The sequence below is a fragment of the Puntigrus tetrazona genome, chromosome 19 (genome assembly GCF_018831695.1).
Source record: "Puntigrus tetrazona isolate hp1 chromosome 19, ASM1883169v1, whole genome shotgun sequence".
Lineage (NCBI taxonomy): Eukaryota > Metazoa > Chordata > Actinopteri > Cypriniformes > Cyprinidae > Puntigrus > Puntigrus tetrazona.
The window spans coordinates 9122678-9144660 of NC_056717.1; the positions used below are offsets into that span (position 1 = coordinate 9122678).

General features: G+C 37.6%; 1 protein-coding gene across 1 annotated transcript in view; it reads right to left on the reverse strand.

Moving 5' to 3' along the window:
- Positions 1 to 21983, reverse strand: part of LOC122323377 (hippocalcin-like protein 1) — a 313600-nt gene that overhangs the window by 1762 nt on the left and 289855 nt on the right. Inside the window, exons 2-4 of the mRNA XM_043217181.1 lie at positions 4810 to 4955; positions 3143 to 3424; positions 552 to 657 (exon numbers count right to left, since the gene is read on the reverse strand). Of these exons, the coding sequence (XP_043073116.1) occupies positions 552 to 657; positions 3143 to 3424; positions 4810 to 4905 (484 nt within the window). The 5' untranslated portion in view covers positions 4906 to 4955. The remainder of the gene's footprint in view (positions 1 to 551; positions 658 to 3142; positions 3425 to 4809; positions 4956 to 21983) is intronic.

Here is a 21983-nt window from a genome sequence, read left to right on the forward strand (position 1 = left end):
GAATGAAATATGTATATATTTGTGTATATGTATATATATTGCTGTAATATAATGATGAGTTAATGCTAGTGATTACTAATGAAAACTGAAATTAATGTACATTTAATAAACCCACTTCTGTTATAATTTTGTAGTTTGCATGTACACTACCATTCAGAAGAAAAAAGAAATCTCTAATGCTTCCCAAGGCTCAATATAAACAAATACGTGAATATTCTGAAACATTATTACAGTTTACGGTTTAATATATTTGGAAATATAATTTATTCCTGTGATTCAAAGCTGATTAATAGAGTTAACATGTTAAACTGACAGCCCTAGATAGACAGACAGATAGACAAATAGATTTGTTTTCTTTGATGAACATAAGAAATTGTATGATTGTATATATGATGTATTTATTTGAGACTGTGACTGCCCACACGTGCTCCTGATGTCCACAGATTATACATTTATTTATTAAATCACACGCTTTAACACACTATTTAATAATCACACCGGGACATTTTAAGATTTCAGTTCAAACAGTCAAGAACTAGTCCTCATCTTACCATCATTGTTCAGGTCCATTTGTCTGAATATCTTATCTGTCCTCTTCTCTGGTGTGGATTCATCTTCAGGCATTTTCATCACCGATGACACCATCTTATAAATGGCCTGTTAAGGATATGAATAATTAACCAAGTTAAAATATCAGTGGACCACCTTTATCTGGCCTTCACAGACTCAGCTTATCCAATATTCTGTTCCATTAGTATTTCATCCCGCACTGAGGTCCATCACGAGCCATGAAGCAAAAAGCAAACTCGAGCAGGGAAACTTCACAGGCCTCCTCAGCTCATTTACCTGCCGTACCCACCAAATCAGGGAAGTCAATCAATTATGTAATGTTTTCGAGGGATAATGAGATTCACAGTTGGGCAGACGGCTGGTGTCTGGCTTAGCCCTCCACCTTTTAAAAGCAGCCGCCTCGATAAAATATGCAACACGCTGCAATCTCTGAGTGCCAGCCAACTGTAACCTCCATGAGCTCGCGGATAATCTCACCGTTCTGCACACACGGGGATAAACCCCGGTTAAATTTAACTCGTTAATCCAACGGAGACGAGCCAACGCGGACGCTACGGCCCTCCCCCAACCCTGCGATCTTCCCCACAGGCCTTGCTAGTCGAGGGGCATCGCGCAGAACGGAGATTTGCCAAGCCTAGCTGAGGGAGACTGGTACCAACTGAGCATGCTAAGCACATGCTAATAGCTCCTCTACTCCCACAGCACAGGCTGACAGGGGAGCGATCATCTGGGACAGCGCGCTAATGTTTGTGTTTGATCTCTCCACCAGGGGTCAGGCTGCTCATCCATGTGCTTTCTGCAAATTATGCAGACTTGTACTGTACTTATACACTTAGAAGTGACCGCTGCTGTAGAAGGAGAACGGCACTTCTTCAATCAGAGGGTGTAGCATATGCACTGTATACATACTATAGACCTCAGAAATAGCAAAAAATATATTGCAGTCGTCTTTTAATGATCAGTTCTGATCTTATGAATCATTTCGCACACATCAAAGAAGAAAAATATTGAGGCAGGCTGAATAAGAGGAACATGAAAGGATATGGCTGCACTGTTAATAAGTAATGTATTGGGTGGGTAATAAGAAATGCTCAACATAAATTAAAATCGTGTCTGTTTCCTGTAAGTATTTTGATTCTTTCATTTCTTTGAAGATAAAAGCAGGTGTTTTTCTTTCATCTGACATTATAATGACACAAAGTCAGCACAGAAGTCAGCGAACAGGGGGATTTTTTGAGTCAAGATTGATCGCCATAAGACTAGTGTGCTCAATAAGCATGCACTTTAATAAATCACACATCCTTGGTGAAAACTTTGCTTGAAAGCAAATGTGAGCGGATTTTTCAAATGGAAACCAGGAACATTTTTAAGTTCGGTGGTTAAAATATCTGTGAAATCTCATGTTGTACAGTGGTGACCAAAATGATTAGAAGTATTTTCACCAGATTAAAATGATTTTAAGTCAGTTATTTCTATCTTTGGCTTAAGTGTGTCAGTAGGACGTATCGGTTTATTCGTTTTGCCAGTAATTGTAATAATCCAGTGAGATTTTTGTCTGTCAACAGCCAGTGCTCCACACAGCAATCTGATGTGATCCTCATCCAGTCTGAATGACATGAAGAAACAGAACAAACCAAGTGTTCTAATTATTTTGGCCACCACTGTATATCTCATATATTTTTTTAAATATATGGACAATATGTTTTATTGATTTTTAATTTTTGCAATTTCCATTTACTATTATTATAATTGACAATTATTCTGCAGTTTACAGGTCAAATGGACCCAAACTGGTGTTAATAGAATTATCAAACCATGATTTGAAAAAAAATGACTTTATAATAAAATAAATTTGATAACATGATAAAACTGTATTTATCAAGTAATGATATAAATTTTCACAAACTGTGCTGTATACGGTAGTTTTTCAATAATTTTTGTTTTTTCAAATGTTATTTTAGATTTGTGCTTTTTCAAATGCTTTTTGGAAATGCGTAGTACCTTTACTATGCCTAATTAGGCTAATGCAACTTTTGAATAGTCTCCAGTGGACTGCTGTCTATCAGGACGTCTGCGAGAAGCTTCGGAGATGTTAAAACCGTGTTCAAAACAATCCTGCACACTGTTCAGGTCACTAAACGACTGCTCTGGTAACCAGCAGAGGTCTGTGTTGATCAGGCTTTTTCAACGTTTACTTGTGGATTGTTTTAATGGTCAACCTTCATAAAAAGCCTAAGGCTGTAAGCTTGTCTCCCAGCCTGCCCAGTATGGTTAGGCTGGTCTGTTTTGGTAGTTTGGCTTCTTGTCAGCTGGACACCAACTGACCATTCAGCTAAACATCAGTTTAACAAGGCTGGGAAACCAGCTAACCAAACGTTGAGGATTACTGAGCACACTAGCCTTGTTAACAGTTAGCATCCACCTACAGTCAAAAAAAATACATATTTGTTAATCAATATCATCCTAGCATTGAGAAAGTGAGTGTATGGATGCAATATACATATCTTTGTTTTATGTTAGAAGTGAATTTAGGCTGCAGACTTTAGCACATGCGTCCCAGAATGCCACTGACCTGCACGATCTCCAGCATTTCCTCGCGGCTGATGTAACCGTTGCCGTCCAGATCATACATGCTGAAGGCCCACTTCAGCTTCTGCTCCAGTTTTCCCCGTGATGTCACACTCAGAGCAATAATGAACTCCCTGAAGTCAATGGTCCCGTCGTTGTTGGTGTCAAACGTACGAAAGACGTGCTCAGCAAACTTAGAGGCATCACCGTATGGGAAAAAGTTGGCATAGATCTTCTTAAATTCCTCGACGTTCAAATGACCACTGGGGCAGTCTTTCAGGAACCCCTGTTTAGAGTGAATAACATATTACAATCAGTGGCATGCTTTAAGAGACTCCTTTATTAGAATATGACATCTCAGGTCAGACACAAGCATCCCCAAACCCCCAAACTCATAAATAATTTCTCATGATGATTCTGTAATTTCCACTTAAGTCTTTCACAATCAGCCAAGTGTTTGCCGGTTTAAAACCAAGTGGGAAAGTCTACGGCTGCATTCATGATCTTCTGGGAGGTTTATAAATGATGTGTTTTAACGTGATTTGTTTAATACTAAAATGGACTAACCAGCCAATTTCCTATTTCTCTTGTTTTTGCTTCCCAATAAAGAACTGTTTTCAGCGCTATTGTAATCATATCCTATAGTTTGTGCATTTTATCATTCTTGTGCAATTTGGTCAGCTCATAAATTCTGCATCAACAGTACATAAACTGTATACAAACTAAACGTTACAGTCATTTTCAACAGCACTTGAATGATTTGCTCTTTTCGGTCCCAGGGCCACTGTGGCTCATAATAGAGCAGCTCAAATTTACATACATATAGACATACATTGGCCTTTAACCTTCTTGCGTTCATGTCTCCTCTGAGGCACACTCAAGGGTAGGATAAGTAAGTCATTTCCCATGACCAACACTTATGGAGACATACATTAAATGCTAAATTTAACCATATTTTTGGGAAGGGATGACCCTTTTTATGTTATGTCTATGTATGAACAACACATAGGCCTGTATTCTCAGAAAAGAAAATATGGAGATAACTTTGCATCTTATGTACCAATAATATGTTTTAAGAAGTAACATAAGGGTACATAATACTACTCCAGTGTTAATATGCAACTTTTAGGAGTAAAAGGTACCAACTGTTGTTCCCACCTAAAATTATAATTTTTGTGACAGTATTGTTCAGTGCATGAATGCATCTTTATTTTTATCTTTATAATAATATTAATTATAATTAAACGTAATAATATTCTTACCACACTGGCAAATGTTGTTGTGTTTTTTTTATGTAGGAACTCAATTATTTTGATGTTTTTTCAGAAAACAAGACTATCCAGATGTTGTTATGGAAAATAAGTAGAAATAAGTAGGAAAACATTTTTGCTGTGCACGTTAAAATGCATGAATGTCACTGCATTAGATAACACACTATCAAACCAAGTAACGATTGTTAGGCAAAACTGAACAAATAAATAAAATACCTATAAACGTATACATGTTCACAGTAAAAACCAAAAAAGTTAATGCAAAATGTCTCATCAGTCTAATCAGTATCAAGAAAGATCTAGCATAATTTGTTAATGCAATAACATTAATACACTTTGCGTGGCTTAAGTACCCAGATCCTTTTTAGGGGCACCTGTGCACGTCTCAAGATGTTCCCACCTTGTACCACTCCTGCAGCTCGTGGTCAGTGAACTCTGTGTTCTCCCTCAGGTCCTGTAGCATCTCGGGCCTGAGTTTGCTGTTCTGTTTTCCCATGATGAAACGTCTCTGTGTGCGCAGTGACAACACCAAGGCCCGGGTCAGACCTGTCGGCAAAAATGATACGAGGGCCAATGAGGTGAGACCTGAAAACATTTTAGACTTGGTTACAAGTTCAAGCGGAGAAGGAGTTTTAGTTATGAGGCCAGGGGTCAAGTGATTAGACGCCGTCACGGCATTGTGAACATGAAATTTCAGCTAATTAAAAACCACAGGCTTCTTCCAAATCATAACAACGTGTGTTTGAACTCTCTTGCTCTGGTGTGACACCCATCAGGGCTCAGTGAACTCTAATGTCTCCCCTGACATTACATGGATAATTAGAGACAGTGTTTGTGTGTTGTGTATACGTGTGTGTACGAACATATCCATTAGTGAAATAGTACTCTTCCGCGCTGACTCATTCTCACATCCTGGGCACAAAAAGTGCGCTGATAAAAATACATAAACGTCTGTAACGCTGCAAAAGGAAACGTACAAATTAATTGGTCCAAATGTGAGGCAGAAAAAAAGCCGTTCTCTCATGATGTTTTGAGAACACAGTTAGCTACCTGCGCTAATTAATAACAGAGCCGCCCACAATTACTGCGAGATGGGCAGTGATCCGAGACCGCGCAGTGCACCGCGGTAAAAACACTGGAGGAGGATCAGTACACACAAACAAGACTCCAAGATATATGAAAGCATCCAGCACTGAGCACTAGGCACATTTATCTCAAACGCACAGGGAGCAGTATGAGCTCAATGAAGAAAGATTATCTGACAGTATGCGATAGAGGCAAAAGCCCGGTTTGAGTTTAAGCTAAATTACCTTACATAAGCATTGAGAAAAAGAACATCCTCCAAACTGTATCACTTTCAGGGACGCTAATTTTTGCACGATTACAGATGATAGCAGTCTGTCTGATTTGATTTTCCTACCCCATGCTGAGAGCACGTACTCTCGAGGGAGAAATAAACCCCAGCGGAGAGGGATCAGATGAGGAAAACCTAATTTGAAACTATTTTTTAGCCCTCCAGATGCATGATCTGGGGGAGAAGTCATTGTTTTATGAAACTACAGTGATAAAGTTTAGATTTCATTTTAGGGGCATAACTAGAAGTGGGTATGCAATAAAAACAGCCCCCCAAAAAAGCATTTCTTCAAAATATCTTGCATTATGTTCCCCAGAAGAAAGACAGCCAGGTTGGAGACGACATGAGGGTGAGCAAATAACCACTCTAAGTAAGTCGGATTAAATTTGACCCTGTACCACAAAATAAGACTTAAGTCATTTGAGTATTTTTGTAGTAATATCCAAAAATACATTGTATGGGTCAAAATCATAATTTTTTTTTAATGATAAAAATAATTAGGATATTAAGTAAAGATCATGTTCCATGAGGATAATTAGTAAACGTCCTACCATAAACATATTCAAACTTAATTTTCGAGTAGTAATTTGCACTGCTAAGAACAACTTTCCAGGTCATTTTCTCAGTTTTTAGATTTTTTTTGCACCCTCAGATTCCAGGTATTCAAATGATCCTAACCATACACCAACGGAAAGATTATTTATTCAGCTTTCAGATGATGTATAAATCTCAATTTTGAAAATAATAACTTATTCGAGAGCGAAGCATGGCACTGTGTTCTTTAACACGTGAGCAGGTCATGAGCTGGTGTTTTCAGTTTCTCAAAGCATCTCAGGTCACAGTAAATGTAAACTCCATCTGCTCTGTATTTGGGGTGCCTATAATGTGCATTCGGGAATGCAACATGCACTGTTCATCCTCCCAAACTTGTAAAAAGAAGAACTTGCAAACCGGCTATTGTTGACAGAAGATAAGCTATAACAGCTCCCTGCAGTTTTCCACACAAAAGCTTGATGTTCAGCACTTAAATAAAAGGAAAAAGAATCTAGCTACAAATGTCAGTATTGTAATATTACAGTTTTATTTTAAAACTACTGTGATTATTATATTATATTAGTTTTTCTTAAGTACTTTTTTAATGTTACACTGTATAATCATAACATTTTTGGCCATACTTTCCAGCATTACAAACAAGCATAGAAGTTTCTTTTAATCACAATTTTATTTTATTTTTCCCTAATTGCATGGCCTTAATTGCAGTTTTAGTGATCCTGTGCTTTTCGTTGCAAAATCAAAAGGCCACCACAGGATGTCATCCAAATAATGCCATTGGTTTTGTCCCAACTTCATCAGACTCCAAGGTTCAAAGTCTTTAACCTCAGCTGAGTCCTGTGATTATGTGTCCCAAACATTTTATACTTATAGCTTGAAGCTGATCTCCAGACTTAGCCATTTAGGGTTGAAGCAAATGATTTAGCGCAGGGATCACAACGAGGCCAGCGAGGGAGTGTGGGAGGGGAGCGCTGATGGGAAAGAAAAAAATAACAACAATGGCAAGAATGCAGAGCAGGAGCAGCTTACACTGGCGGCAGGCCCAGCGGTGATGAAAGAGCATCACCGCCGAGTGTTGGTGTTGGACTGACCAGCAGACAAGCAAATGGCTCTGTGCCGTGCATGTTGTTTCCATTATGCCGTCTCATTTTGTGCCTTAACCAGCCCTTTGGATAATTGCTGGATGTCTATAGCAATTGTGTTCTATGTTGCCTTCTACAGGGGCCAGAAAACGGAGAGGTATAAAACCGAAACTACAAGGCGAAGTAACTGTGTCTGCATCTGCGCCTGAAAAAACTCCAACCGGCTGTAAGTGCAATGTCAAGCAACATATCTTTCTCTCTCTCTCTCTCTGTGCAGCAGACACCTTGCTGATATACTGAAAGGAGCGCCGTTCCCAAGGGCTTGAATGTCATCACTCACACTGGGACAAGTCACGCTAGTTTTAGCACTCTACACTCATTAGACTTTATAAAAGAAGGCTGAACCGAGCCTGCCTAAAAAATGTCCTCGGCTTCAGCCAAGAAGACTGGAACAAAAGACATCTGGAGGAAGATGAGGGCAGCGTATAAAGAATGAAATGACTTCATCCACTCACATTTTTTCGCATAACTGTCCCTTAGCCAATCCCACAGGGAAAATCACCAGTGAGATCTTTTAAATATTGTGTTCCTCCTTAGAAAGGAGGTTAAATATCCTGCTTCCTATCATTTTCTCTTGCAAAAACACCCTAATGGTCTTCCCTAGGGTTTTCAGAAAAGCTCTCAAACTCCGCTTAGATTAGCCAAGATCGTGCTCAGCAAGTCTGCTCTCGGAAGTCAGAGATTCGAGCAATTGTGGTTCATAAGATTTTTTTAATGTTCTTAGTGAAGCCTCTTATGCTCACCAAGGCTTCATTTATTTGCTCATAAATACTTTAAAAGCATTGCGAATTCAGTATATCTGCTCAATTCAATATATGGGTTTTCTGACGATTTTCTAGTATATATAAAGGCAAAGTCTCCCGTGTCAATCAGTGTCAAATGGTCATTCAGCAATCATTCTAAAATGCTGCTTTTCTGCTCAAGAAACATGTCTTATTACTATTAATGTCAAACAGTTGTGTTTGCCAATTTTTTTACTGAAACCAGGGCATTTTTTCAGTTTTCTTTGATGAATCTGTTTAGAAGACAGCATTCATTACTGTAGAAAAAGTTATTATTGAAGTCTTTACCCAATAGGCAAGAGGCATTACAAAAAAAAAAAGGAATTGCCATCGTAACTGATTTCATATTGACTTTAAGCCTCCTGCGTTATGAAAGAGCAACCTCTGAGCAATAAAATGTTCATCTGTAAAAGCCTGCAAATACAAAAGTTCACAAAAAACAAATTACAAACAGAGCTTATTTATGACACAGAAGTGGGACAAGTGCACCTGAAAACCCCTGATGACAGCAGATACAAGAGTCGGATATGCGGAGGCACGCTGGAGAACAAACCCACTCGCAACCTCAAACAGAATTTCTCCTTTTCTTCTTCTTTGCAGTTTCTCGCGTTCCTCCCTCTGGATGTTTGGGCTTAAGGGGTAATCCTCTCTCTCTCCACAGTGTCCCACATGTGTTAGTGGTTGTTCTGACTGTTAAAATCCAGGACAGCCTTCCCACCCCATCCTGCAGACAGCTGTTCCTCTACTCTATGTGGGTCAGCAACATCTGGACTGCTAATCCAACTGTGGAGGGATGGATGAAAAGGATAGGAATACTGTGCTCTCTGGGAAAAAGACAAGAGGTGAAAACTCACCAAGAACTGCACTGTTTGCTCAATGCTGCATCCGCACCACCAGGTGTCAGCGCAGTGGCACTTGAAGTATCGGTCAGCATAACGTAAACAAATAAATCTTCTGTTTTCCCCGTTTGCATTGACAAAAATTTAAATGATCGGCGCATTTAGTGCAATATTGCGAACACTTAGCGCGCCGCATTCAAAAATGCCGCAACTGTTTAGAGAATTCGTCCCGGAGTTGTTTTCGTTGTGTGGGAAAGCCTGAGGGCTGAGGAGGCTGAATATCTGAAACACAAGAGCCTCATTAAAATCCCTGCCAGCAAGAGAGCGGAGAGTGAATGAGCCACTGCACACCAGTGAAATAAAAGTGCAAGGCCGAGAGGAGAAAAGAGAAATGAAAGGAGGGAGTTAGAGTGCATCAGAGGAGGGGAGAAAGAGCCAAAAGATGAATCTCACAACAAGAGTATCTTATTCCTGCATCTATAAAAAGGCAGAGGAAAGAGGATGACAGAATTGATTTTTCTCCCTGCTCCTGCGTTTCTATCTCTCATCCATTTTTGAGAAACAGAGGTAATCAGAGAATCAATCTGACCCGACAAGCGACTTTTGATCTTTCTAAATCAGCCGCCGTCTCTTTCTCTGCTTCTTCCTTTATAATCCGCCAGCTCTATCCCTTCCTTCATTTCATTTGCTTAAGACCTTTTTAATTCCTCTAAAGTTTAATTCTAATTGCGCAACCTCTGCATGAACCATCTCCCTTTTTAAATTCTCTCTCTCCTTTTTTTCCCAAAAGTCCTGTTCCAAAACCTATTGAGTTGTCTCTGTAGGCAGCATTTTAAGAAATCATAGCCACCCAGCTGTTCCAAAAAGAAGATAGCATAATTACGCCGGCTGTTAATACACCACCATTTCAGGATGTATCCCTTGTGGAAAAGGCAATCCCTCAATGCTCTGAAAAAATTCAATGCTGTCAACTGATTAACAGTTTTAATTAAATTATTAACATGCTATATACAGCATTTCAGTGTTTGCTGAGAAAACCCCATAGTTATCAATAGACAATACATTATAAAGATTAATAAAATCAATGAATAGATATTATAAAGAGCTTTAGACGCTATTATTATTTGTTTTATTTCCGTTTCATTGCACATTAGTCTATTAGTCCATGTACTAACAGCTTGCACCAATGTAACTTTGTCTTTTTGCTCTCAGGATTTTCTAAAGACATGCAATGAAGAATTTGCACTAAAAAGGCATGGAGACAGTTAATTTTGCACCATAAATGAATCATGCAACACCATAAATTAACGTTTGCGCTTGATAAAAATTACTGATATTTTCACCATTACTTAACACCCAGAAATGCTCTTGGTAGATTGCTCGGGTCATTACGGAAATGATCTGGTTGAGGTTTTGTGTTCTTTAATGTGGCCATTGTCAGTAAATCACACACAGAATTTTCCCATCAGCGCTTTTATGGAATTGTGCCCAAATGCTAATTTGCCCTGTTTAGTAAATCTGGCCCTCTGTCAGTGCTGAGACTCTGATATAACCCATCACACTAAATGACATGTTAAAAAACAAAGAAAATAAACTGATGAATTATTATAAATATTATAAATGTATTTTATTCAAGCATTTAAAATAGGAAATAGATTTTTATTATTAAAATTCTACTTTAAAATGGTTCATATTGCAATGCTTGTTGGTGCTGTTTATTTTGGCTACATGAGGGCATATTTATTTTATTTGTATAGTTATATTTAACGAGTGTGTGCACCAAACTAAATCTGCAGGTGCTCTCATGACTTGAACCTTATGTGCACCCCTGCTAACCCTTATCCCTAGCCTTAACCTTAGTACAGTGTTGGTAGCACATCCTGATAAGCAGCATTATTGTTTGTCCAGGCTGAAAGTTTTTCCTGTACTTTGGGTTGAATCCATGAAATCTGAGCTTTTCTTGACAGTTAACTACGTGATTGAGTTGGCCAATGAAAACAAACAAGGCGTGTGGTTTGCGCTTGGTTTAAAATGACAAAAAATGAAGCCGATTTTTTATGCTTATCAGAGTAGTGCACTGTTAGCTTAACAACATGTTAATTGCAATCTCTTTTGGAGCGCTATTTGTGTGTCTGCCTTTATAGTTTCAATTCATCGAGATCAATCATTCTGAGGTTCCATGAAGTTAATATGCTTTCTTAGAAGGCAGCTGCCTACAGTAGGCTGTAGACAATAAGGCAGTTCACTACGTTTTGGAACAGAGCCATTTTCTATTTTTTTCCAGTGTTTTTCCTCTTTCTGTGTGGCATTGAGGAAAGAAATTACAACCTGTTTTTTTCACCACTCACACACACAAGCACACACACACTTCACGAAATGAATCCTTACACTGACATTTTGACAATATACAAGAACATCTCCCATGAGCCGAAGGACAGACCTTCTCCTTAAAAACACTGCGCTGAAATCCCCAATCCATCAAATTTTGGAGCTTACAGAGGCTAAAGGCTGCCTGCCAATCTCATTCCACAAGTGTAGTACAGCACAGTAAATCGAAATGCAGATTTCAAATCACGGTTTAGCTGCTAAACAATCCTGACGTGACATCAGTGTCTGAAAACACTCTAAAACCATTTCTAGATGTTTCTAGATTTGGTTTAACATTTGAGCGTAGCATTACACAGCAGGACTCGTTTCATCCAGCTGTCAGGTATGGCTTTTAATAAAGACGGCGGGGGTTGAGCCCTGACCTGAATCAATGAATCTGCTTCGCGTTACTCGAGAGAGAGGGAGGGGCTAGAGGACATAATAACAAGAACAGACTGAGAAAAATAAAGAGAGAGGAAGATGGAGAAAGAGAAAGAGATAGAGCAAGAGGAAGAGGGAGAAAGAGAAAGAGAAAGAGAAAGAGAAAGAGAAAGAGAGAGAGGACGCTAATGAAGGAGGTAAAAATAAGAATGAGGCTGTGTCCTCGGTGAGTGAGGTCCCTTCTGTCAGCTCACATTGTAGACGTCATTTCATACCTCTTGCCAACAGGGACTTCAGCTGATCTCAGCTGGCTGCCCATCAGAGAGATGAAAGAGCACGGGATGGGTGTGTATGGAGAGGTGTTTGGCCTTTTTACCATTTTTATTGATGGGACAGTAGAGAGAGGACAGGAAATGAGGAGGAGTGGGGAGAATGGCATTGGGAAATGACGCAAACTGCTGTTATACATTATCCAAATCTCTGTCATAACCACAGCCTCACTAAACGGAAGATTCGACTGACTGAATGAATATATATATATATATATGAAGCTCCCAAGAATCAAATTTAAACAATCAAACTTTGTGTACTTCAGTTCGCAGGCTAACCACAAGACACTATTGCTGTTTTACTCATGACAGTTAATGAGGGTCACACAGGAATCACACACTCATCTCTCAGTCTGATTACAGGAGGGCCATATGATGGCATGGGCATTAGCGATATTGTTGTGAGAAAGGGAGAGAGAAAAGAGATTATATGCAGGAAAAATATGGCATAAGCAGACAGATGGACACATGCGCTATGAGCATCTCCCCCAGCGTATGACCTACACCTCCATTAACAAGCTTTCTGACACGTCGCGGTAGTGTGTGCGCTATTACACCATCCCTCCTCCACCCTCACGAGAGATGCGTAAAGAAAGTCCTGGCATCCCTGCCAGCGTACCGTAGGCAGATCGTTTGATCATAATAAACAAAGCGACTAGGACCCGCTCTGAGCGTGTAAGCCTGATAATCACTGGAGACGGATGACCTCTGTGACCCGTGCGTGAGCGCATGTGTGCGTCCACACGTGCATATATACGGTATATGTGTGTATGTGAGTGTGTGTTGCATCATAAGCTGGATAGAGTTGCAGATGGTGCTGGAAGAGTATAACTGCTCATCTGTCGGTTATTGTTTCAGGAACAATAATTTGGTTTCACTGTGGCTGCAGAAGGAATGCAGTCCATTACATGCAATGATGGAGGGTTATTCTCTCCAACAAAGGACAATATTGACTAGCCTTTAATGAAATGCTTTCTTGCAGTGACTTGATGAGTAAGCTGTACAGGACTGACTATACTGCCGTAAAATACAAGCATACTTGAGTGCATTTTAGCATTTTCAGATAGGTGGTGCTGTCTGATTTGGGGGAAAAAACAGAAATTCACAGTTTGGCCAAAAATGTTGTGATTATATATCAATATGAAATAATAATAATGGTATAACACTAATAATAATTACTATTATTATTAATTTATTTATTTGTACAACATACATGTAAAATGTATATTCATTTATAGCCATAGTGATTGTAATATATTTTTTTCCCAAATAATATATACATATATTATATTTCTGTATAATTAATATTTATATTAATAATAATGATCACATCACAATAATTTCCAGTATTAATATTATGTTAAATTATTTAATTACAATCAATACGACAATAACAAATATTTATTTTATAAATAAGGGTAATTATAATAATTCTTTTACATCTTAAAATGTATATTATTTTATAGTCATATTCATTGTAATACCAATTATTATGCCATTTTTCGTAACTACTATTTTTAATTTTATAGTACAATATATAAAAATATATTAATAATAAGAATCATTGTATATTATATTGGTAGTAAAATTAATACGACTGTAAAATAATCCGTAAATATTATTATTAAAATATGTAATATTAGTAAAGGGTAATATTTCACTGTAGAATTAAAAAAATACTAAAAATATAAAAAATATATATAATACTAATATTGTAAAATAACAACAATAAAACATAGCTGTCTTCATTTCTTTATTCTACAGCCGTTAAACCATAAAGCTTTTATTTTTGGTGAAAAACCTAATGCAATCAGTTTCTAAGGACTCTCAATAATTTACACAAATCCAAATCCAATGGTTTTATTCTGATTAATCACGCAGTCCTAATAAGTTATTACAAGGCTGTTTGGTGTTGGCTATGTGATTTCATACAGGTCCAAGTCAAAATGTAGTACCTGTGCTGAAAGTCTGTGAAAGTCATACGAGCTTAGAACGACACAAGGATGAGTAAATGATGACAGAATTCTCATTTATACAGAAAAAATTGTATCTAAATATGAGCAATAGTGATGCTCGCGTTAGTAAGCAATGCTAAATCGTGAAGAAAAACACTCACAGTTGTAAACACCTACAGTTATCAAGCGACTTGGCCTGAGAAAGATGACACAGAGATGGAGTGTCTGAAAAAAGCGGTACATCGAGGTCAACCCTGAGCACATCTCCTCAGAGGAACTCAGGCTTTTAGAAGCACTTATGATTATGTGGGTCACACAGAAAGGGACCAGCGGCCTTCATCCACATTGGCACAGCATCAGAGCACGAGAGGAAAGAATAGAGACATGAGAGAAGGACACGCGCACAAAAGCACACAAAAACTATTTCACATTCCTCTATAAATGAGCCAAGTGCTTCTTTGAATATACATAGCGGCATAACTTACTAATGTAACTGAGAGCTGACATAGAGATCTTAACATAATCGAGATCTTAACATATGCAACATTTGGGCAGGAACATTAACTGAAGCATTTCACAAACCAGCAACAGATCATGACGTTAAAGGAAAATAGACAGCCACCTATTTGAAAAGGAATGCTGTTTATATTGAGCCGTATACTCATCAAATGCCATACACTTCAGGCAAAAAAAAAAATAAATATACTAAAATGTTTTTGAAATACATGCTAATCATGCTATAAATGCACTTAATAAATACACCCTGCAAATGTACTTTTGGTATACTAAACTGATGAATTGTAATAACTAATTTTGTGCTTAGTGTACTTTAAAGTATATTTGATTGTGCTAAAGGTGAACTATTGCAAACTATTGGTAAAAAATCTCTTGCATTTAAAGACCTATACTGTACTTTCTTCACTGCACAAAAATGCTTTTCAAGACTAGATTTTTCTTGTCTTGTTTCCAGCCAAAATATCTACAAATTCTTCTAGACAAGACATTTTCTAGACAAGAAAACAATTCAGAAAAAAACAAATCAAATTTAAATCAAAATTATTTGAAATCACGCAAAATAATCTCATTTTCTGTTTGAAATAAGATTATTTTGCTTACCCCACTGCCAGATTATTTTGCTTGTTTCAGGCAAAAAGTGACTTGATTTTGACTTGTTTTTTTCTTGGCTAGAAAACTCTTTATTAGATATTATCTTAAATATAGATATTTTAAAATAAGATATTTTGGCTGGAAACAAGACAAAAAATCCAATCTTGAAAAGTGTACACTATTAAGTATGTTGTCAGTACATGTAAGTACACATACTGTAAAATAAAGTGCAATAATTCAAAGATAATACAGTCCTCATCAATACATTAAAACTCCTTTTAGACTTAATATTAAGAAATGTGCAAACAATTGTTTTTATCAGTAAGTCTCAAGCGGTATGTCAATAAAGTTAAAAGTTAAAATAATTAAACAAAAACAAAAGCAAAAATCGTCATGAGAGTTATTATTGCCTTACAGTGTCTTTATCAGCCAGAAATTTAATATTAGTTCATCTCTAAATGAAAGTCTTCAAGAATAAAACATTTCTTGACATCAACTTTTTCAAAGCCTCTGCAAACAGGTTTTATGCTGCAAGCAAAAGCCCAGATGGAAAAGCAGTGTTTAAAGGCTGTTTAAAGCATCCAGTTTCAAAGAATTCAAAAGCACTGAGATGTTAACATTCATGAAAAATCAAGGTTCGCCTCTTATAGACGTGGAATTCAATAGATAACAATAGGACCTCTTAACAGCTTGTTGACCTAAGTCTGTAGCTCTATTAGCTGTCACCTTATTGATGCGCATTTGGCAGGGGCTTTTACGTCGCAATATACACTTTATATGGAGCCTGCAAGTGCCAGTCCTATCCTCCATTCATCTGCCTCATACTCAGGCCAAAACATAATTCATCTTGTTATATCGGCTCCCAACTTTCCCGTGCAGTCTGTGAAGACAGCGAGCGCGCACACAAATACTTCAACACGGCAATGGCACTCATAAACGTCAGCTTATCTACTTCCCCTGAAACACTCTTCGGAAATACCACACAGAGGAGCAAAGCTTCGACCTGAAATCCCTTTAAATGCACATTAAAATTCAGATACGACGTTCGTTAGCTCTCTGCCGGCAAATAAACACTGATCACGTTCGACTGCAAGAAATGCACTTTTGACAGAAGCTATCTGTGAAAGAAGCACACCTACAGAGAGGCTGGACCACGAATTTTGACTCTCAGCCCCTCGGGATCTCTTCCCAATGTGGAAATAATGTGTAAGGGAGTGGGAAACAACAAAGAGGTTTAGCATTTGTCTAACGACCCCTCAGGCAGTAGCTTAAATACAATGAGTATGTATTAGGTTGCGTGCCATTGTTTTCCCACAGGGTATAAAGTGGTGATATCTTTACAGAGTGCCCAAAAGAAACAAATGAATGATGGCTAAATTACAGACTGAAAGTAATCTAAGGACTTGTTTAAGTTACAGACATGTTACAAACTACAGTCTGTGCGAAAGAGAAAAATAGTGCAATGATAAAGACTGTTTTATTTGTGTTATTGAGCTACGTTTCTTGATGCACATGTATTAAAATGTGCTCCACTTCAAAAGGGATATCACTGAGAGAAACAGTTTAAAGGTAATTATATTAGAATCCGTGATCAATGCCTGATAACATTATGTTTATTATAAGCACTGCAATTGTCATCTGACACTTTAATGTTTGAGCTGTTTAATCAGGGTGGATTCCAATTGGCTTACAATGTTTTTAACAAAAAAGAAGAAAACTTTACTACAGCTGTGGTGTGGTCTCGTCTAGTTAGTTTAAATTTTAAAATCTTTATTATGTAAACATCCCGATTCTTGTCACGGGTGTCAATATCACTTAAAAATAATACTAGCTAAAAGAATTGACATAAGATAAGTAAACAGTCAGTGATTAAAATAAGAATAAGAAACAATTACAAGCATGTATACATTTATACCACTTCGTATAACCTAGTTAATAGTTAGTATCAATTCCACACCTAAGAGTGCCGTTTTTGTTTTGTTTTTACAAAATGACCATGATTACTAATCAGATATTACTTTTTACAACAGTTCAATACATAAGTTAATTAAGAGGACTACATTTCCTGTGTTTGCGCTATTTAAAATAAAACAAACACAACTACAGCCTTTTTGTGTCTCTGATTCGTTCCTGAATGAATCATCCGCTTATATAATGATGATTCACTTAGTTACAGTGACTTACTGCCACCTACTGCCGATTTTTGTCAATTCTATGGCAGCAATAGAGGCTATTTAAACCAAATGCAAATAGCAACAAACGCTATTTGAACTAAATAGCACATTTTCATTTAGCATAGATGGTATTTAAACAATGTAGCTATTCTATTTAAACTAGGTGAAAATAGCTGCATTTTTTAGTTATATACTACTTGTTGCAGGTGGCAATTATCTGCACCTCAGTATTGAGATGCATTATAAAACAGAATGCAACTTATTGAGTATAAAAGTTCATTTTAATTCAAATGATTAAATAGATGCTGTAGTTGACACCCTTATTGGGACAATAATTCTCTACACCTACCCTAACCCTAGCCATTACTTTATTTTAAACTTTTGGATTATTTCCTTCATTTTAAGTGAAAATAATTTTCTGTGATTTTAAATTTACAAAGGGAGAAAAAATTTCGTCATATTCAAACCCGCGTTGATCGCGTCAAAAGATGACTATCACGCGTTTTACCATCTGTGGCGCTAGAGCTCATGTCAAGTCTTCGTCTTTTGTAATGATGTCTATCCCAGTCACATGTTGGTGGTTAGCTGTCCACGTGAGTAAAATATTGTCCAATAATCAGTAAAATACTAGAAAATAAAGAGATATAATTTTTGGTCAATATCGCACAGCCCTACTTCAATCTCACAACTCATAACTAAAATCTTTTTTTTTTCCAATTCCAGTACAGCTGACATATAGCAAATCAATGGCGCTTAAAGTTCAGCCAACAGAAACCCCTCTACAATTCGTTTTCACGTTGCATGATCCAATCAATTCCCAATGCATTAAATCAACCCTCACTCTACATTTTTTTTATTATATCCCATTTGACTCAGAAAGGTCAGATTACATAAGTAAAATGGTTTGTGAATGTCATTTCATGTTGACTTTAAAAAGAAATACTTCAGTGTAACCAGCTGCACGTGCAATTTAATTTAACTTTTAGCCATCTGAAATGTCACTTTACTCTTATCACCTCGTGATAATATGAACTCAGGAATTTGGACAAGATTACAGAGACAGAATTGGGGAGAAAACGTATCCTAGTTCAGCCTCCACGTGCCTTTTTATACCTAACATAACATCAACATAGAGATATGTCAGCTGGATAATCTCCCAGCTGTACAAGCACAGATTAATTCAGATAACACCTTACTCTGCACGGACTGCTGACACAAATGCTCACGGAAGGCCTGCTATTCTGTTATTATTGATGGATTAAAAATGTATGGCAGTGCTTATCAAAATACTGCAATTAGCACGATTTGGATTCACCCCAGAGTGTTGATTCAAAACCTCTGCAAACTACTGATGTTTAACAAATCTATTCATTTCTTCCAAATGTCCACCTGCTTGAAGTTGCTGAGGATCGGTTTTGTGAGTTCCTGCTGCCAGATCTGGTGGCGGTCTCCTGCCAACCAGTCTAGCACTGACTGTTCAGCCGCGAGAAGACACAAACACATAAATCACCTCGCAGGGCCGTGGAGCCGCCTGCTGCCCGTTCCCCAGATCTACAGTATCTCCTCAAACCGGGCCTGAAGGTCATCAGTCACGATCAGGGTAGAGAAACAGACAGAGGTTTGGGTCATAGCAGATTCCTGCACTGCGGTCCATTTTAGATCTGGAGAACTTGAATTATGGAGGCGACATAATTAGAATGTAACTTCTGCTGTGGATTTCCATTTTTCCTCTGGGACGTACAGCGCAGTGGAGGTGAAGCGAAGGCAGCGTGTCATCCATCCCTCCCGGAGTTACCTGTTGCGTGAGTCCTTCTGCAGCTGTAAATCCCACTGACTGGGATTTGGCCATCAGCTCTCAGTGTACTGTCTTTAGGAACACAAATAGCTTTTCGCAGAGAGAGTCTGATCTTATTAGCGGAGGAGGTGATCAAGGTTGTGAGCAATTCAGTTTTCAAAGACTCCGTCCTGTCAATCAGATCTCCTACAACCGATGTCAAGAAACGATATAAACACACAAAAGCGTGAACTGAATGTAATGTTATACGCACACTTACAGTCATTTGTTATCTGCAATTGATTGAAAATGTATCTCAAATTTTGTTCTAATGTATATGCTACTATACCCTCTTTATTACTCAATGTCATTTTATGAATAATTGTTGTCTGTTGTCTTTGAAATATGGTAAGTGTGCAGATTGAGATCTACCCAATTTTTGCAATTTAGCACATATAGAATAGATTCGATTTTTAAATTATTATTATAGGTCTTACATTATTTGAAAAAACATGAGGGTGAGTAATCAATTTTCAAAGGTATTTAAATTTTTGGGTGAACTATCCCACCATACTAAGTTTGTCTAAAAATATTATTCAAAAAGCCACATACCACAGGGTTTTCTCATTCTTGCACTGGTTCAGTAAGGCCAGTGAGGTTTGTGCCAGTTTCCTTACAAGGCAAGAAGAACAGGTTATCCTGCTGACAATAGCACCAAAAACATCAAGACTGATTGGAACATCTCAGGCTCTGAGGCTCCAGCCTGCAGTCACTTGTCTGAGCTTGTAGATTCTGCTAACCTGGTTTCTGGTGGTCTTCAGGCACTTAACAGCTGCTAGACACAAATCACATCTGTTCTTCCGACAGGCGCTTTGTTCCAATTGCCATATTCAGCCGGACTACGGACACTGTTCCCTAAGCCTCCATTACTAGCATTTCAGAATCTACTAAATGAGGAAATGAGAAAGCAGACAGGAGAGAGAGAATAGCAGAAGAGCACCAGCGCTGTAGTCTCTGTGGCTAAGAGCTAAATCACATCAGGGATTTTATGCCATTTTCAATTCAAATTTATTGGCCAAACTATATTAAACCAATCTGATAATATAAACCATTCCAAAGCATATACATAGAATAGTGCTTTGGAATTTCCCAGCAGGAAAAGCTTTACTCAAGATGTTTAGTAAGACTTGTTAGAAACCTTTGAGAGAAACTGACTCCGCTGAGGAGTCTACATCCTTAGGCTGGCGTGATTAAATGAACACAAACAACCTTAACGAGCTTGTGGGTGATCTTTATGGAGCTTCTTTTATTTAGCCTCTTGTTTTGAGGATGTTCCTTTTTGGATAGAACCTACAAAGGCCCTTAGTCCAGTGTCATACTGCATTAACTTCAACTCCATAGATGATGAAAGAGTGTAAACAATGCTAGCTTATACGCTTTTTTCTTGTTCTCAGTCTTACAACATTTTACACAATAAAAGAAAATGTTGTGGTTATGTTTAACATAAGAATATAACAGGAAGAACATTTTATAGAAATTTGCTATATACTTCAATTTATTATATTATATTTGTATATCTTTTAAATAGATCTATAAAAATATTAGAATTTTTAATTTGCTTGCAAAAAGTACAGAAATATAGTTTCCTTCTCTCTATTATTTTCAAATGTTTCTAGGGAAAGCAATTGAAATATAATTTTCCCACCTGGCTGAATTTTCCTGTCGCACTTTAGAGGTTTCGTGCAAATCTACAAACAGCCTTGTCAACAAATAATAAACATAAAAAATAATTTCCTGTGCTAGAATTTTGTCACTGTATTATTTATTATTATAAGAACCTAGGCTGATTTGAGATCATTGGTCTTAGAAATGATCAGGTAAACAGCTTACTATGTATGTTAGAACTTTAATTCATTTTTTCTTCATTTTGGAGGTCTGGTTTGCTATCACTAAACTATTGACTATATGTGTGTATGAGCAATACTATAAATTATATTACCATAACTCATATTATACTAAAATATTATCTAAATTTGTAATATTCCTTTTAAATGCTATACGATTAACTCATAATACTCAAGTATATCAGATACCTGGTATTGGCCAAAAATTTATAGCGAACACTAATATCCAACAAACATTAAATAACCTATATTAGCCACGAGAGAAAAAAAGAAGTAAAAGCTTCTTCTTCAGATATCTGGTCCCAGCTTATTCTGTGGTCTTTTTTTTTGTCACGCTAGAATGTACAAATAGATTTTGTGAAGTTTCCCATTAATGGAAGTAGAAATGTAGCTGCAGCACATTCCCATTTGGCTAATTACACGCCTAAAATGTGCCAGACTCAGAGGACATCCTCCATCCTACATCGTAATTATTTCTCACTACACCTTAATTGCCCAGGTATCAGTATTCAGGCTGAAGGAGAACTGATCTCACTTCACAGAGGTCTCCGCAATGAACAAAACAGGCTCTGAAGTGGCCTGTCACCGCTAGATCTTCAAAAGTGTTGACTTATAGATGTCCAGACTCATATGCCAATCCCCAGCATGTCCCCTGACAGGACGGAAGATACAACTCTCTTTCCCTATCACACCTGAGAGATGTCTATTCAAACCGTGGCCAAGAGACTCATAAGGATACACTATGATCTACTTTCATGTGTGATACATTTTAATATATATATATATATATACAATATATAAATTTGTTCATAATAAGCCTGGTACTGCAGTGATATTCCCAAATATGATGCACTGTCTAACCTATTGCCTAGGAGGGAGGGCTGGGAAAACTGTGCTAAGGGTTGGGAGACAGG